The 19608-nt window shown below is 50.3% G+C and overlaps 1 protein-coding gene across 2 annotated transcripts in view; it reads left to right on the top strand.

Moving 5' to 3' along the window:
• The window catches only part of SMARCD2 (SWI/SNF related BAF chromatin remodeling complex subunit D2), a 1053332-nt gene that overhangs the window by 886749 nt on the left and 146975 nt on the right, over positions 1-19608 (top strand). For both annotated transcript variants that reach the window (XM_069634087.1, XM_069634085.1), the window contains one exon: positions 6910-7032. In XM_069634087.1, the coding sequence (XP_069490188.1) occupies positions 6910-7032 (123 nt within the window). The remainder of the gene's footprint in view (positions 1-6909; positions 7033-19608) is intronic.

The raw sequence follows: 19608 nt of genomic DNA, 5'->3' as shown, positions 1-19608 counted from the left end.
AACCAAGAACAATGGATCAGGGGAACTGGCCTTGTCACAGGCAAGTGTGAATTCCTGGTGACACCTCTCTTCAGCTGCATCTGCCAGAATGAATTTCAATTTTTAGGATGTTTGATAAAGTATTTTTCATAGAAATCACAAAAGAATGCTAGGAGAACAAAGCCATGTTGCATGAACTTGGCGTTTGGACAGAAATGTTCCTTGCAAAATATGGTATTTGCCTATCTAATTTTTATTATAAGGGTGACGTTTATAAAAATGAGTGTTTTGCTCCATAACTGATTTTGGCTAAAGTAACTTTGGTAGAACAAAGCACATTGTAAAAACACACACAATAAAAGTGAGTCACTTCCTTCAGTCCAATCTGCTGACAGGGAGGCGGCGACATCCACAGGCTGACCCATCTGACTCTTAGAGGTAGGTATAGCTTAGTTCTGCCCACATCGTAAAAAACCGAGGCAAGTCAGGTGGATCTCGCCGCCGTCGCCAGGGAGGCCAAGGCGGCAAGGCTGCAGCCAAGCAAGACTGAATCGGACGTAGCGTCGGGCCCCCACCTGAGCATACCAGTCGGAGGCCGGCTGGCGGAGTTCTTCAGCGTGTGGGAGTCCATCTCCACCGACCGTTGGGTGCTGGATGCCCTGGCCCGCGAGCACACTCTCGAATTTCTAAAAAAGTGCCCCCGCATTACTCCCGTGGTCAGGAAGGAAAACCACGTCCCTCAACTGCTGTTAGAAATAAGGGCGATGCTCAAGAAAGGAGCCATCAAGCTCGTCCCGAAGAGGCTCCGGGGCTCCGGAGTGTACTCAAGATACTTCCTCGTCAGAAAGAAGACAGGAGGATGGCGTTGATTAAACAATTCTAGATACCTCTACTGCCTTCACGGAGACAAAACGCACGTGGAATACATCAAGGCACAGAAGTTCCGGATGGTCAGTTGGAGGAGGGCGACTTCCTATCGTCGTTGGATTTGGAGGATGCGTACTTTCACATCCCCATTCTAAAAGGACACCAAAAGTTTCTCAGGTTCGTGGTCCAAGGACGGCACTACCAATTCAAGGCCCTCCCATTCGGATTGAAGTTGGCGCCCAGGGCATTCACCAAGTGCCTGGCACCAGTGGCGGCGCGGCTGCGCCTGTAGGGGATCCACGTCTACCCCTACCTGGACGATTGGCTCATCCGAGCAAGAACAAGGGAACTCACCATCGAGCACACAGCAAAGACCGTCCAGCTGCTCATGGACCTGGGATTCTCCATCAACTTCCCCAAATCCCACCTGGTTCCGTCGCAGGTCGCACTGTTTCTGGGAGCCAGGCTCGATACAGTAGCGCGATTGGCCTCACCGTCGGAGGAAAGGATGAAGGCCATCCTGGGCAAGGTGCAGCGTCTGCTGGCCACGGACGTGGCCAGGGTGAGGTCCATCAAGTCCCTTCTCGGGATGATGTCCTCATGCATCTACCTGGTGCGCCTATGCAGGCTTCGGATGCGCCCCCTACAGGAGTTCCTCGACGCCTGTTGGATGCAAGGGGCGGGCTTTTTTGAGGACAAGATCCCACTTAACAAAGTTTTCCATCAAGCAATTCGGTGGTGGGGCACCCGCGCGCATCTTGCGGCGGGCACGGACTTTCAGACCCCAGCACACCAGGTGACGGTGACGACGGATGCCTCCCTGGAAGGGTGGGGAGTGCACACCGGAGATCTTCACGCGAGAGGCCTTTGGCTCCCGGAGGAGAGGCCACTCCACATCAACATCCTGGAACTCTGAGCAGTGTTCTGGGCCCTCAGGTCGTTTCTCCCGTCCCTCAGGGGCAAGGTGGTGAGGATCTTCACCGACAACACCACCACAATGTTCTACGTCCGGAAGCAGGGAGGAACCAGATCCCCATCCCTATCCAAGGAAGCCCAGGATCTGTGGCATTGGGCTGTTTCCCAGGGGATGTTTCTGGTACCCTTTAATCAAGCAGGGATAAAGAACACCATCGCCAAGTCAATAAGCAGGGAGCTGCGCTCGTGCCACGAGTGGGAACTACGTCAGGACCAAGTGGATCGACTCTTCCAACGATGGGGCAAACCCCAGATTGACCTGTTCGCGAGGGCGACGAACTCCAAGTGCCAGAGGTTCGCCAGCAGGTTTCCCCAGCCGAGGAGCATGGGCGATGCTTTCTCGTTCCCCTGGGACGGCCTGTCCCTGAATGCGTTCCCTCCGTTGCCGTTGCTACTGCGACTCGTCAACCAACTCGAGGTCCCGGTGCAGCATGATCCTCGTCGCACAGGCGTGGCCCAGACAGATCTGGTTCCCGGACCTTCTGGACTTGCCAGCGTCCCCTCCAGTCAAACTGGCGACAGGCACAGATCTTCTCTCCAGAGAAGGAGGTGCCATCCTTCATCATGACCCGGAGTCTCTGAACTTGCAGGCCTGGCTCTTGCAGCACTAGAGTTTGGAGGTACGATATCCCGGCGGACTCCAGAGAGGTTCTTGCAAAGGCCAGGGCGTCCTCAACTCTCAAGTGCTACGGACACAAGTGGAAGAGGTTCTCTGTCTGGTGCCGTGCACAGAAGATTAACCCTCTACGGATTACGGCCCCTCAAGTACCTACTGTCGCTGGCAAAGGCTGGACTGGCTCATGCTTCCGTCAAGATACATCTGGCAGCGATTTCCCGATACACCAGGACTGCAGGACGGTCATCCCTGTGGTCTCATCGCCTGGTGAAGGAATTTATGAAAGGACTGTTCCGATCGTTCCCACCGGTGAAGGCTCCAGCCCCGGCGTGGGAGCTCAACGTGGTGCTGACCAGGCTCATGGGGCCACCATTCGAGCCGCTTGCATTCGGCACTGTTGAAGTTCCTGTCATGGAAAACAGCGTTCCTGGTGGCCATCACATCCGCACGATGGGTGGGCGAGATCCAGGCCCTATCCTGCAAGCCTCCATACTTGACTATCCACCAGACGAGGGTGGTGCTGAGGATGCACCCCTCCTTCATGCCCAAGGTGCCGTCGGACTTCCACCTCAACGAGCCCTTGGGTTGCCAGTTTTCTTCCCGTCGCCTTCGTCGCCGGCCGAGAGGACTTTGCACTCGCTGGATGTAGCTAGAGCGCTGAAGTTCTACGTGGACCGCACAAAGAGTTTTCGGAAGACATCACAGCTTTTTGTGAACTTTGGACCTGTGAACCAAGGGAATGTTAGGCAGAAACCTGTGCAGTTCCCTTAGGGACCACTGCAAAAGATATAAGACTACAGGTGTTTGGCAGTAAACCCACTTGGTAGCAGTCTGCACCACACAGATTCACTTGGTAGCTGTGGCTGAGCAGTCAGACCTCTCTCAAGAAGAGTTAGGCAGTATGCAGAGTATAAACAATAGGTACAGAGACACAGTAGTACAAACAAACACTGACCAGAGCTTTGGTGTAAAAGTATATAATTATTTATTTAAAAACACACTTGTAAATCACACTAGCAAAAAAGAGGTAAGTAATTTCAGCACACAGTCACTATCATATATGTACAACCCTATTCACTTATTAGACCAGTCTTAGTGAGAAACACCACTTATTTTCAGACAGAGTTGAGCGCTTAACATAAGATGACACTCTAATAAGTTGTAAAGAAAGGGAGGGAAAAAGGCAGAGTTAAAGAAGCACACAAGTTTCAATACTTTCTCAAAGAACCACAGTAAGGCAGGATAGGCAGAGTTCTACTGGAGAGCAAGGAAGTCAATTGCAAGGCCCACTCTTGGAGAGAGCAAGCAGAAGGGGTCCAGGTTCATCAGTGGGGTTATGCCCAAAGAGTCTTTGTAGATAGTTCGCACAAAAAGGATGAAATTAAAGTCAGGAAAAGTTAGCTAGGTTGTCCCAGGCCAACCCAGGTTAGAAAGGCGAGGCTTTACTGTCACCCCGAACGATCTGTCGCAAGGGAAGCCAGGCGGGACACAGTACCTTAAGTGTGAAGGAAGCTCCAGCGGGGGCAGTTGTTCCTCGCAGCAGGTGCAAGTCGGTGTTTCGTCCAGAGGAAGAAGAGGTCTCGCCGTGGAGGAAAGATGAAGGTCGTTGCACTGCCAGGGTAGAAACCAGCCGTGGAGTTCTCCGGTTAAAAAGCACTACCTTTCTCTTCGTGGTAGTGGTAAACCGTCGTATTCCGGTTGCTGGGGTGCTTGGCACGGGCAAGGCGGCCACGAGATGCTCCAGGAAGGTGAAAAGAAGACGAAACTGGTTATCCCCACCAGTCAAAGGAAGAAGACTCTCCAGACTGGAGATCTCCTCTGTCGTCGGGGGAAAAGTGGTGAGACGGTTCAGCAGGGCTCCACCGGTGGTGTCGTCGTTGCAGGTCGGCTCAGCTTCTCCCTCCTCGGATTCTTAGGTCCTGTGGCGACTTCTGAAGTTCCAGTCCCCAAAGCCCTGCTTTTATGCAGCAAACCCCCATTCACTCAGCCTAGCTGTCAATCAAACATGCTAAGTGGTGAGCCGGCCGGCTCACCACTTGGGCCAATCACACAAGAGTGCGACTTGAGTTACCAAGGTAACTCAGTCCAGGGTGCCTAAACCCCCTCCCACACCCTCTGTGGTACACAGACAAAGTGGCACCACTTTTGGAGGCTTCTGTGGAGAAGCCCGCCAAAAAGTGGAACAAAGAGCTCGACTCGGGTTGGAGTCACAGAAGAGAACACAAACACAATTTTAGAATCGAGTTCGGGCAAAAAATACCAACCGGTGAATTAATATTAAATAAATAAACCGGCGGTATGTTCGAGGCTATAAGAATTAAATAATTAAAGTTGGTAGCCTCGAACAATGGGAAAATCCCATAGAGATATATTTGCGGTCGAATATAAAAAGTAGTATCCACTGCCACCAGCCAAAACTCGATCAGGGGGGACGGAGACGTGCCCCCTCGAACAACAGACCCCGGGGCAATCAAATTGCCCCGACCAGTACCTCCACTATATGATGGGAAGGCCCTCTCGAAGGCTTCCATTTCCAGATGGCTCTCCGGCTGCATCATGCACTGTCACCTGTTGGCAAACCGACCGTTGCCCGGCCGTCCGAGAGCCCATTCGACCAGAACGATCGCTGCTACCACGGCGTTCTTTTCTGGTGTGCCTCTGCTGTATATCTGCAGGGCTGCTACGTGGAGGTCGACGCACACCTTCACGAGATTCTACTGCGTCAACCGGGATTCCAGGGAGGGGTCCAGGGTCGGCCAAGCAGTGCTGCACAACCTGTTCGCCTGAAGGTGGGCCTGGTGAGGAGGTAAGAGTTGCTTAATGTTGAGTTTATGTAATGCTTAATGTTGAGCCTTTGCCACCTCCCATGGTTGTGCATGTGTGTACTGCTATGTATTCTTATATTCATGAGCATGTGAATCCATGCCAGACCCCATGCTGGAGAAGGAACAAGTTACTTACCTGTAACTGTTGTTCTCCAGCATGGGTCTGGCATGGATTCACATTCGAACCCTCCCTCCTACCCCTCTGTGGCTCTTCACTTGGTCATACTGCCACTTTACGTGCTACCAAATCTGAGGATGGCTGCCAGGGGCGGGGCTTAGGGAGCGGGCAGTCATTGGCTGGGGGCAGTATGACCCAGAGACCAGTGATCGGTTACTACTAAGAAAGACAGATCAGAAACGAAACTGATACTGATTTTTTCTTTACCAAGGATTCCCAGCCTGACGACAGGGAATATTCATGAGCATGTGAATCAATGCCAGACCCATGCTGGAGAACAACAGTAGTTACAGGTAAGTAACCTGTTCCTTCTTTTAATTATGCATTGTGTCTCCTGTGCTAGAAGGTTAAACTAAGTGTATTCTATAATTTTCCTGGGTAATTATCACCACACTGGTGATTGCTGCTCTATATTGAATGTGTTTGATTTTTATTTAAAATTCAAATAAATAAATATTTCATTATTACACACCAGCCTGGTTCATGGTCCATTGCGACAGGGGGAGTACGTTAAGAGCGTTGTGAGACGGGTTGTCTGCCATCTCAAAGCTGAATCCAAATTCATACATTTAAAAGCATTTTGATTGTGCGCTGCATCCCTGGCCAGTATAAAGAGTCCTGGTCTGGAGTGTGACGCCTCTTTAAAATCCTTAACAGTTGAGACCTGAAACCTTTGGGAACTATTAGCTCCGTGGAGTAGTACCCAATGAGTTCTGCTACAGCCTACCAATGGGTTAACCCTACTAATCCATGGCCCACCGTCATCAGGTCACGTGTCAGATGTCTGGCAGATATTTAGATGAACCAAGGCACCTGACGTGGTGGTGTCCAGTTTTTTTAAGGCAAAGTGCTACATACTGACATAGTCTGAGAAAGCATTTACATATGACAAGACAAATGCATGCAATGCTTAAAGCCCACACACACCTTGAAGGGCGTTTTGCTTTAGACTAGGAATGCAGACACTAAGGAATAGAGGGATAGACCGATGGCCACCACTTTATAGATAAGCCTGATTTCTTTGTTTTGTTGGAATCCAGCCAGCAGCCTCTCTTACACCTAAATCGCTAGTTGTGTATTTATAATAAACACAGTTGAACCTTATAACTGGCTTTGAGTCATCCGTAAAAGTACTTCTTGGTACGTGCTGACAATTTAGAGCAAATTGGTTTATCTTGTTTCATTTATTTAGTGGGTAAATTGCTTATTGTTTTCCTCAGTAGATTGATATTAAATCTTTCACTTAAAAAATAATTCTTTAATAATACTGTAGCCAAGCTTTCTCTATCCCTTTATTTCTAGATTGGCGATGCTGCTTTTTCTGCACAGAATAGCTGGCTCATGTTTAATATTGTGTCTGTCTTGCTCAGTTGACTTGCAAGCCCCACATGAGAAATGAAACATTTGAAAACACATGAATGTTCATGAAGTACAATTTAAGTTATTTATATGTTAATGTTTATTCTTAGATCCATGAGACAATTGAATCAATAAACCAGCTGAAAACTCAGAGAGACTTCATGCTCAGTTTCAGCAACAACCCTCAGGAGTTCATTCAAGACTGGATCAAATCACAAAGGAGAGATCTTAAGGTAAAGCATCACAGAGTTAAGCAAAAACTGAAAGTGTGCATAAACGTAGTTTCCTGCCCTTTCTCCAGGAGCCAGCCTCCCTTCTTTCTTACACATACATTTTTTTTATATCATTTTAGGAATGGCAGTAAAACCTTCAGAAATTATCATCACCACTACTATTGAAACTAGTTGTATTTATGGCAGATTTACAATGTGCTGCTGCCTATCTGTAAAATTCCAGATGTGGTAAAAATATAGTCACAAACAGCACATGCGTAATACAGTCAACATACTGTGGGTGCAATTAGCTTTTCTTTTTGTGTGTTCTAACCTGTGCTCGATCTCACTGAACCTCTACACTTATGTTCTCTTGAACCAGGAAAACTGCCAAAGAGATGCATAGAAACAATATCAGCATGACCTGCTAAATAGTAAATGGATGACATTGGAGTAAAAATACATAACGTCAAACCAAAGCATTTAAGTAGCTGCCACATAGGGACACTTAGGATCAAGAAGGACTCCAAGACCAAGCATTCCAGTGCTCTCTCACTTTATTTGAGGTTGTGTAGAAGTACATGGGGGCTCTGTAGCAAGAGTCTGAGTTCTTACAGTTCACAAGAGGTTATTTACCTTCCGGTCGAGTTACCAAATCCTTTTCCAGATTAAGTCAGTTTCAGGCTTTCTGATTTCCTGTACCCCACAACTGGCTCTAGCACACAAAGTTCTTTGGCCAAAGTGCGAGTGGTCATAGTCAGCAGTAAGAGCTACAGAGGGATGCCTTAGTCTTCCTAACTATTCCCTTGGCTCTTCTTCCCTTGCCACTCTAATATGTACACAAACTTCCTGCCCCTGTCTGGTTCCTCCTCTCACTGTCTGGTCCGGCTTAAGGCGGCACGGCTCGCCTACCGGGATGTTTCTACTTTTCCGCACCACCTTCCTTACAACATCAGATACGTTACTGTGTATAGTGTTCCTCCACTATACTAGTCTTACTCCTTCTTCCTCCACCTTACTAGTCTTACTCCTTTGTCCCATCTCATTTTCTCCATACTGTATGGGTGCCCTCTGGGCTACAAGCTCCACACATGCCCATGCCTCAGCCGCCTCTGCCTCCTCCTCCCTCTCCACCGCTGCCCCCCCTCCTCCAGCGCCACTGCAAATGCCCAAGGCTCCACCACCGACAGCGTCGGACAGCAGACCCAGGAACTATGCACCTAGTCAGGAAATGCAGGAATCTGATGTCCATTCGTCGGCCAAAGCATTCCATGAGAGGATACAGGGGTTGCCAGAGTTCTTAGGGGTGCCACTGCCTCCTTAAGAACAATCAGAGGCAATTCATGCCTCTGCATGCCAGACTGGGCTGGCTGGCTTACAGGAATTGTACGATCAGACCGGAAAAAAAAGTCTTACCGTACAAAAAGTCTGAAAAATGCTACCACCAAAGGTTCTAACACCAAACGTTTGAACCTTTGGTGGTAGCATTGAAGGTAAGTATTAAAAGAAAAGACTGCGGGGTGTCCCCCGCAACACCCCGCTTACTATACTGTGTGGTATAGTGAGCGGGGATGCGGGGGACACCCTGCAGCTCCTGAAAAAAAAGGGGGCTGGGGGGAGGGAGGACCCTGCGGCGCCAGTTCCCGATCACAGAAGTGAAAGGGAACTGACGCCGCAGAGACTCAGCGTGTAAAAAAGGTAAGTAGGGTTTGTTTATGTTGGGGGTGTGTTGAGGGTGTGGGTGGGGGAGTGTTGTGGGTATGTTGTGGGTGTGGGTGGGAGAGTTAGTATGTAGGGGTTTTGAATGCGTGTTCACATGGAAAAAGTGCGAACCTTTTGTGGTCGCACATTTCTCATGCAAACTTTTCCGTCGCAGACATTTCCGCGAAGGAAAAATCACGCAGATAGTCCCTGAAGAAGAGAAAAAGGATTGTTTTCGTTTTGATCATATGGGCAAGAGAAGGAAATCCATATTCGCCATCCCTATTTTAGACCATGTCTGGCAAGAGGGCCTGAAGACCATGCGTCATCCTTTCTCGGAACCGGCAGTAAAAGGTTGTTTGGAGAAGAAATTCAAGGCTCCGGAATCGACTCCCAAGTGCTTGACATCTCAACCTTCGCCGGAATCGGTGGTATCTGCGGCGGCGGCTAGAAAGGCCAGGTCTCAACATAAATGCACGACCCCGCCGGACAACGAAGCCAGGAGGCAAGATGCTTTTGGAAAGAAGGTGCTGTCGGTCGGCGCGACTACAGTTAAAGCAGCCAACTCCTTGGCGATTATGTCTAGGTATGACAGGGAAATGTGGCACCGGCTGGCTCCTATCTTGGAACATTTGCCCGAAGAACATAGAAAGTCCGCCATGTTGCTAGTACAGGAAGGAGAAGAGGCCTCCAACCATGCTATAAACATTGCTGTCGACCTAGCCAAGTCCGGATTTAAGCAAATCAATAATGGCGTAGTACTACGAAGACAAGCCTGGCTCAAGTGCACTACGTTCAGACCGGAGGTGCAATATAAAGTCTTGGATATGCCGTGTGAAGGGGAACAACTGTTCAGTGATAAAGTTGATGATGCCTTGAAGGGCATTAAAGAGGATACTGACACGGCGCGGTCACTCGGAGCCCTCCAGAGTGGTAGGAATTTTCGTTCCTTTCGTCCTTTCAGAGGGGCTTCTGGTAACTCCCGGTTTGGGTCATCTAGAGACCGAGGTTTCAACAGACCCTCCTACTCGTCCCAAGGCTACAGACGTGCGGCCCAGTCTTCTCGTAGAGGCAGAGATTACCAAACCTCCAGACGGCGGGGTACCTACCCTTCGTCGACGAAAGATAAACAAGCCAAGAACCAACAATTACATGTTTCAGGACGTCCTGGGGAGCCGAGTGTCTCGTCACGTCGACGAGTGGGAGCGCATAACAACAGACCAATGGGTTTTGGACACGATTCATCTGGGCCACTCTCTACAGTTCAAGGACAAGCCACCACACATTCCACCGGTGTTCTCGGCTCAGCCCCACCTTCAAATACTACTGCAGGAGGTGGCGCTTATGCTGCAGAAAGGGGCTATAGAACTGGTCCCGGTGGCAGAAAAAGGACAGGGAGTGTACTCCCGTTACTTTGTCGTCAAGAAACCAAATGGAAAATGGCGTCCCATTCTGGATCTACGAGCACTCAACAAACTGCTCAAGAATTTAAAATTCAAAATGCTTACGCTCCAGGAAGTGATCCGATCGATACAACCCAGAGATTATTTGTCATCGCTAGACCTTCAGGACGCATACTTCCATATCCCGATGCGTCGAAAACACAAAAGATTTCTGCGGTTTGTCGTCAGACGAACCCACTATCAGTTCAAGGTCCTCCCGTTCAGACTAATATCGTCCCCCAGGACGTTCACCAAATGTCTGGCTCCAATAGCAGCCTGGTTAAGAAAGGAAGGTCACCATGTGTACCCTTATTTGGACGACTGGCTAGTGAGGGGATTGTCTCCGGAAAGGGCACAAGAAAACCTAGATGCCACCATGTCCCTCCTGCAACGTTTGGGCTTCGCAGTGAACTTCGACAAGTCCTCATTAAAGCCATCAAGGACATGGACCTTGGTCTTTTTGGGGGCAGAGTTCCACACATAGTCGGGGCTGGTGAGGCCATCCCTCGAAAGGATTCACAAACTGCAACAAAAGGCATCGGAATGGAAGGTCGACACCAGAGTGTCAGTGCGAAGGTACATGTCCCTGCTGTGGACCATGTCGTCCTGCATACCCTTGATTGACAATTGTCGCCTCTTCATGAGGCCTTTTCAGGAATTCTTGGCGGATCAATGGGCACAGAGTCAAGGGCGCTGGTCGGACAAGTTGACCATCAACGGCCAGCTCGTGCAGGCTCTTCAATGGTGGAGAATGTCCATACATCTGACAAAGGGAATGCCCCTGCTGGAACCTGCGTTCCAGAGGACAGTGGTGATGGATGCTTCTCTAACTGGGTGGGGAGCTCATCTGGAGTCCCTAAACGTTCAGGGTCGTTGGTCATCGGAAGAATCCACCCTTCACATCAATCTGCTAGAGTTGAGGGCGGTGCGTTGGGCCCTGAAATCCTTTCTATCACAGATAAAGGGCTCAGTGGTGAGAATCATGACAGACAACACGACAACAAAGTTTTATCTACGAAAGAAGGGAGGAACTCACTCCAGGATCCTGTCGACAGAAGCCCAGGAGATCTGGCATTGGGCCCTCCAACACGACATACATCTGTTGGCGTTCCACTTACCAGGAGTAAAAAATGTGCAGGGAGATGAATCGTCTACACGAATGGGAACTGAACGACCAACAACTGCACCGTGTCTTCGCGAAATGGGGTCATCCAGCCCTCGATCTCTTTGCGACGATAGACAACAAGAAATGCTCACAATACGCGAGCAGGTGGCCACAACAAGACTCGCTAGGGGACGCGTTCTCCTTCCCGTGGACGGGCAAGTTTCTGTATGCCTTCCCCCCATTTCCTCTCATCCGTAGGACTCTGCAATGGATCCACAGATATCCATGTCGGGTGATCCTGGTGGCCCTGTATTGGGCCAGACAAGTGTGGTTCTCCGATCTACTTCACCTTTCAGCGGCAGAACCAATGAGGTTCCAGAAGATCCCCAACCTTCTGTCTCAGGAGAAAGGGGTTGTTTGGCATCACGACCCGGACAGCCTCAGTCTGACGGCCTGGCTCCTGATTTCTCTGAGTTTGGCGCGTTAGCGATTCCAGCGGATTGTCGTTGCATTTTGCAAGCTGCAAGGGCACCTTCCACGAACGCCTCATATTCATACAAATGGAAAAGGTTCTGCATATGGTGCGCAGGTCAACCAGGTTTGGTCCCACTGACGATCACACCGGAACAGCTCCTACCATACTTGTTGCGGTTTGTCTGTTTCATCCATAAAGATGCATCTGGCTGCCATCTCGAGATTTACTCGGAAGAGACATTCAACTCCATTGTTCAGTGACCGCCTAGTTAAACACTTCCTTAAAGGGTTGTTTCAAACCTTTCCTCCCACGAAGAAATTTCCTCCGATCTGGAGTCTAAACCTGGTTCTGGTAGCCCTGATGAAACCCTCTTTTGAACCAATGTCGTCGACATCATTGAAATTTTTGTCTTGGAAATTGTCTTTCCTGGTGGCCATTACTTCAGCTCGACGTCTGTCAGAAATAAAGGCTTTAGTGATCGACCCTCCGTATTTGAGGTTTTTCAGTAATAAAGTTGTGCTGGCCACTAACCCGCATTTCATACCTAGAGTGCCCTCCATGTTCCATAAACACGCTTCTATAGTGTTGCCTACATTTTTCCAACACCGTCTTCAGTGGCGGAGAAGACTCTCCATACATTGGACGTGAAAAGAGCTTTAAAATGTTATCTCCATCGCACTCAAAGCTTCAGAGACACGAGACAACTTTTCGTAGCTTATGGTCCTGCGGCTAAGGGTAAGGCGATCTCCAAACAAGGACTATCCAGATGGGTGTCTTCGGCCATCTCTTATTGTCATTCCAAGGCCGGAAAACCGCTAGAAAAGCGTCCAAGGGCCCATTCGACGAGATCTACGTCGTCGTCGACGGCGTTGTGGTCCGGAATTCCGCTGGGGGATATCTGCCAGGCGGCTTCCTGGTCGGTACCACACACGTTTACCCGGCATTACTGTCTCGGACAGCAACATGCTAAAGATACACAGATGTGGCGTGCAGTACTACGTCACCTGTTCCAATAAAGTAAGCCCCAAGTAGGGGTTTTACCCTTCGGCAACTATGCTTTAAAGTGTTGTGTCTTTCACTGTTAACATACTATAATGTAATGTGTTGCCATGGTAAATATGCATTGTGATTATTGTGATGTTGGTTTGCATACACGCCTCCAATGTTGGGGGATACTGCTATACAATCTATTCTAAGCATGTGAATCCATGAAAGATCCAATGCTGGAGAAGGGAATAGTTTCTGACCTGTAACTCCATTTCTCCAACATTGGTATCTTTCATGGATTCACATGCGCCCGCCTGCCTCCCCTGAGCATGCAAACCAGAGATCCCCCCATATTACTTTGGGGGCCGAAATCTGAGGGAGCCGCGGGGGCAGGGCTATATATACCTCTACGTCCTAGTGGCGCCGGCGTGTGCGGCCCAAAACGACGTAGATAGGACAGAAAAGTGTCAGAATTTTTCCTATGGAAAATGTCTATATAACTTACCGAGGATTCCCAGCCTGACGACAGGGAATATTCTAAGCATGTGAATCCATGAAAGATACCATGGATTCACATGCTTAGAATATTCCCCGTCGACAGACTGGGAACCCTCGGTACACTTATAAAGCTGTTTCCCATAGGAAAACGTTTGACACTTTTGTGTCCTATCTATGTCGTTTTGGGCCCGCACACGCATGCCCCACTAGGATGTAGCGGTATAAATGCCCCACCCCCGCGGCTCCCTTCAGATTTTAACCGCCTCCAAAGTAGTGGGAGCACCTTGTGTAGTCTACTATTTTGTCTAGGTTGTGCTGTTGGAGTTTCTCCTGATGTCAGGAAAAGCGCTGTTCCGCCCGTGCGATACGTGCGGGTTGAAGAAGGTGTACGAGGGGGACAGACATATGGGGCCTCATTACAACCCAGGCGTTAAGGGGCTAACGGCGCCGTAAAAGGTGTCGGCGCCGTTAAACCCTTAACGCCTGATTACGAGGTCCCTTTGCGGGTTGCACTTTAACGCCTGCATTTAGCAGGCGTTAAAAAACTAACCCGCAAAGGGACCTAGGAGTTAATTACGGCACCGTAATTTACGGTGCCGTAATTAGCGTCTTCCCCATTCCCATTGAGCCCTATGGGCCAAAAATGGGAATGGGGAAGGGGCCATGGTGAATGGGGAATTACCGCCCCGCCAACCTTGGAATGGGGCAGTAATTCCACCATTCACCATGGCAGAGTTGGTAATTTACCGGCCTCAACCATGGTGCTAATAGCGCCATGGTTAACACCAGGGTCGTAATGAGGCCCATGGATTGCATATATTGTCTACACCCTCATCATTCGGCGGACAAGTGCGACATATGTAAGGGCTTCTCCCAGAAGACTCTTAAAGATCGAAGTCGAAGACTTCTGGCATGGTTAAACGATGGAGCGGGGGCATACCCGCCTTCGGAGGTGGGCTCCACGTGCAGCGTGGCCTCAGTGTCAAAATCTTCAGGGGCCCCGTGCCGCTCAACGTCGTTGGAACCCCCGGTGAAGAAATCACGACCGGCGGAGAAGGAATCATCGAGAAGCCATTCTAAGGACTCTTCGTCGAAGAAAGCCTCGTCATCCTCATCTTCAACGAAGAAAGACAGAAAAGAAAAATCTAAATCCTCCTCGGGCGATCATCATAGATCGACCTCGAGTCGAGATGCAGAGAAGCGCAGGTCGAGTTCGGAAAAGGCGGGAACGCCTCAAGGACCTGCACGACCACCACCGTCGTCGACGGCAGGGCAGTCGTCGACCACGTCTCTGCCACGGGTCCAGCTATTGCTTCGTCGACGGAGATTGCGCAAGAGGCCTGGCGACCAGAGGTTTACGACCCAGTTTTGCCGGAGACACTACTGCAACAAGAGGCCTTGTCGGTGTCCTCGGGAGATGAGGATGTGAGAGTAGCTGGCCCTGCAGACCTTGGGTTACGAGGGATTACCAGGGCTCGCTCCGGGAGCATTCTGGGGTCTACTCCTCTGCTCAATCCGCAGTCACTCTTGTCGCTGGAGGTCTTATCCACGTTGCAAACGTTGCTGAAGACACTGGATGACAGACTACCTCAAGCAACTCCGGCTAGGTCGGCCATCGACGACCCGGGCCTGTCTCGTCGGCCACCTGCGTCAACCCCCACGGCATTGCTAGTAGGTGCAGACCTCTCTACTCCACGCCGCGAGGAAGGAGAGCTGATGGATTCAGACTCGGACAGTAGAGCCTTATCGGATGTCTCGCTCTCCCCCTCCAGGGATCCATCCTGGGAGTCCGAAGCAGAATTAGAAACCCTGAGAAGCCCGGCTCAGCCGTCTCCCCCAGACGATATTGGGTCATTTCACACCATGATGGCCAAGGCTTGTACAGAATTCGGCCTGGCCCAGGAAGAGGAGAAAAAGGACTGTTTTCTTTTCAACCACATGGGAAAGAGGAGAAGGTCGGTGTTTTCAGTACCCATCTTGGATCATGTGTGGCAGGAGGGGCTACAGACCATGCGCCACCCTTTCTGAGAACCAGCGATAAAAGGTCGCCTGGAGAAAAAATGTAAGGCTCCAGAGTATACCCCAAGTGTCTCTCCTCCCAACCAACACCTGACTCAGTGGTGTCGGCAGCGGCAGCGAGAAAGGCGAGGGCCCAGCACAAGTGCACAACCCCCCCGGAAAGTGATGCCAGACGACAGGATGCTTTCGGCAAAAAAGTGCTGTCGGTAGGTGCTACCACAGTGAAAGCGGCCAATTCCTGGCCATAGTAGCCAGATTCGACACTGACTGGCTCCTATGCTGGAGCATCTTCCGGAAGAACATCGTAAGGTGGTGATGTTACTGGTCAGAGAAGGTGAAGAGGCCTCCAATCATGCCATAAACATCGCGGTGGACCTCGCGGAATCAGGGTTTAAGCAGGTGAATAACAGTGTGGTTCTCCGAAGGCAGGCATGGCTGAAATGCACCAACTTCCGACCAGAGGTGCAATACAAGGTGCTGGATATGTCTTTTGAGGGAGACCTTCTGTTCGGTGAGAAGATAGACGAGGCCCTGAAGTGCATGAAAGAGGACTCGGACACAGCGTTCCTTGGGGGCCCTCCAAAGTGGTTGAAGTTTCCGGTCTTTTCGTCCCTTCAGGGGAGCATCGGGAAATTCCAGATTCTCGGCATCGAGAGACAGATCCTTCAGTAGGCCAGCATACTCCTCCCAGGGATACAGACGGGCTTCTCAAGCGGCAAAACGACGCTGGGACTACCAGGCCCCCAAGAAGAGAACAGGTTACTCGTCGTCGACGAGGGATAAGCAGACCAAGGACCAGCAATGACGGGCATCGGAACGTTCTGGGAGGCAGGGTATCGTGCTGCATCAACGAATGGGAGCAAATAACAACGGATCAATGGGTGCTGGACACTGTAAGATACGGACATTCCCTGCAATTCAAAGGCAACCCTCCGCACATTCCACCGGCGTTTGTAGCTCAACCCCATCTGAGCGTGTTGCAGCAGGAAGTAGCACTTATGCTACAAAAAGGTGCTATAGAATTGGTTCCGTCGTCACAGAGGGGTCAAGGGGTTTATTCCCGATACTTTGTGGTGAAAAAACCAAACGGAAAGTGGCGTCCCATTCTAGACCTGCGCGATATGAACAAATCATTGAAAAGCCTAAATTTCAAGATGCTCACACTCCAAGAAGTGATCCAGTCAGTCTAAGAAGGGGACTTTCTGGCATCTCTGGACCTGCAGGACGTGTACTTCCACATACCGATGTGTCAGCGACACAAAAAGTTCCTAAGGTTTGTGGTAGGGCGGACTCACTACCAGTTCACAGTACTTCCCTTTGGGCTGAAATCCTCTCCCAGAATGTTCACAAAATGTTTGGCCCCGGTGGCAGCCTGGCTGAGAAGACAAGGCCATCATGTATACCCGTATCTCAACGACTGGTTGGTGAGGGGGTCCTCCCCTATGTCGACTCACACAAGTTTGCAGGCCACCATGCACCTCTTACAACGGCTGGGGTTTGAGGTAAACTTCGAGAAATCCTCGTTAACGCCGTTGAGAAGCCTGGTGTTCCTGGGCGCACAGTTCGAGACCCAGTCAGGGTTAGTGAAGCCATCCCTCGACAGAATCACCAAACTCAATTGATTGGCAGGTCAGCTGAAAATCAATACGAGACTGTCAGTGTGAAAATATATGTCAATTCGGGGCGCTATGGCGTCCTGCATTCCTCTGGTGGCCAACTGCCGCCTGTTCATGAGGCCGGTGCAAGAGTTTCTGGCGGACCGGTGGACGCAGGCCCAAGGGCTCTGGTCGGACAAACTGACCGTCGACGACGACAAGCTCCTACTAGCTCTTCAGTGGTGGAAAAGCTTCCAGAATCTATCCAGAGGGGTACCCCTACAGGAGCCGGAATTTCGGCTAACCATAGTGACAGACGCGTCCCTGACAGGCTGGGGAGCACACATGGGCACTCTACAAACGCCTGGTTGTTGGTCTCGGAGGGAATCTCTCCTGCACATCAACGTTCTGGAACTGAGAGCTGTGCGCTGGGCCCTGAAGTCGTTCCTGCCGCACATCAGAGGGTCCATAGTGAGAGCATTGACAGACAACACGACTGCAATGTTTTACTTGAGGAAGCAAGGGGGCACGCGATCCAGAACCCTTTCCACCGAGGTTCATAAGGTGTGGCACTGGGCTCTCAAACACAATATATCCATCGTAGCTCATCATCTTCTGGGGGTACGGAACGAGCAAGCGGACTCGCTCAGCAGAAATATGGACCAAATTCACGAATGGGAGGTAGACAGTGTTCTGTTGTCGAAAGTCTTCGAGAAATGGGGACGGCCTCCGCTGGGTCTCTTCGCTATGAAGACGAACAAGAAGTGCGAAATGTATGCCAGCAGGTGGCCATAGGAAGGCTTGCTGGGGGAAGCGTTCTCCTTTCCGTGGACAGACAAGTTCCTATACGCCTTCCCTCCGTTCCTTCTGATACGGAGAACTCTGCAGTGGATACGCAGGTACAGGTGCCAGGTCATCCTAGTGGCACTGTGTTGGCCGAGGCAGCCGTGGTTTTCCGACCTGCTTCACCTGTCAGTGGATCAAACCAATAACGTTCCCGAAGGTTCCCAATCTCCTGTCCCGGGACGAGGGAACAGTGTGGCATCACAATCCAGACAGTTTCAATCTCACAGCTTGGCTCCTGACTTTTCAGAATTTGGTGCCTTGAGCATTTCGTCGGACTGTCGGAGGATCCTGCAAGCAGCGCGAGCCCCTTCCACCAACAAGTCGTACAAGTGTAAGTGGAGAAGGTTCTGTACGTGGTGTCAAGGACAGACGGGAGTGCAACCTCTAAAGGTTACTCCGGAACAGCTTCTGCCGTATCTGCTACACCTAGCGAAGAGCGGATCATCTTTTTCATCGGCCATCTCTAGGTTCACGAGGAGAAGGAAGTCGTCTCCCTTGTTTAGTGACAGGTTGGGGAAACACTTCATGAGGGGTTTGTTCCGGACGTTCCCTCCGGTTAAACGTTTTCCACCAACGTGGAGCCTGAATATGGTGCTAGCAGGGTTAATGAAACCACCCTTTGAACCAATGGCCACATCGTCGATGAAGTTCTTGTCATGGAAAGTGGCCTTTCTAATAGCTATAACATCAGCTAGGCGGATCTCGGTGTTGCAAGCGTTGGTCATAGATCCTCCGTACCTAGGGTTTTTTAAGGACAAAGTGGTTCTGTCAGCGAATCCTTGTTTCATTCCAAAAGTTACTACATAAGCACTCATCCATTGTCCTGCCCACCTTTTTCGCGACCCCCTTATCGGCTGCGGAAAAAGTCCTACATACCTTGGACGTCAAGAGAGCTCCAAAATGTTACCTTCATCGGACTCAGCAACTTAGATCTACGCAACAACTCTTCGTTGCATATGGTCCTTCGGCAAAAGGAAAAGCAATTTCAAAGCAGGGACTGGCCCGATGGGTTTCGTCGACGATTGCCTTCTGTCATTCAAAATCGGGAAAACCGCTAGAAGGGCGTCCGAGAGCTCATTCCGCAAGGGCAACTTCGTCGTCGACGGCGTTGTGGGCAGGAATCCTGCTGACAGACATTTTCCAGGCGGCGGCATGGTCAGTGCCTCACACATTTACCCGCCACTACTGCCTCGAACGGCAGCATGCGGACGAAATACAAATGGGAAGAGCAGTTTTGCGCCATCTGTTTCAATAAGGTAAGCCCTTTTCAAGAAGGGTCTGTGATTATTTTGACATATGTATATATGGATGTATATAAGGATGTATATATATATGTATTTATATATGTGTATATAGGTATTGTTCTCCAGCATGGGGTCTGGCATGGATTCACATGCTCATGAATATTCCCCGTCGTCAGGCTGGGAATCCTCGGTAAAGAAAAAACCAGTATCAGTTTCGTTTCTGATCTGTCTTTCGTAGTAATAACCAATCACTGGTCTCTGCGTCATACTGACCACAGCCAATGACTGCCCTCTACCTAAGCACCGCCTCTGGCAGCCATCTTCAGATTTTTACCGCACGTTCATGTGTTGGGATCCTCGTGCTATTGCTCTCGAGCGTTAGTGCTATTTTTTCGCGCTTTTTCACAAAAACTTCGATTCTTTCGGTCAAAAGAGCCTCAAGCTCCACCGATCCTACATCCAATCAACGGGCACCCGTGTCGGATTCATCTGTGCCCCTCAAGGGTGAAGATTTCGTCGAGCTACACTTCGGAGGACTCCAGAAGCTTCTCAGGCCCGGTCTCGGAGATGGCCCAGGAGAAGGGAAGCTCGACGCCCGGAAAGCTGTTCAGGGCCTGCCCTGGATGCCAGCTGCAGAACGTCTTCAAGGAGGACGAACACTCTTTCTGCCTTTACTGCCTTCATG

Source organism: Ambystoma mexicanum, chromosome 13 (genome assembly GCF_040938575.1).
Source record: "Ambystoma mexicanum isolate Mex_15411 chromosome 13, UKY_AmexF1_1, whole genome shotgun sequence".
NCBI lineage: Eukaryota > Metazoa > Chordata > Amphibia > Caudata > Ambystomatidae > Ambystoma > Ambystoma mexicanum.
This window is presented reverse-complemented; position numbering and strand designations above follow the sequence as displayed.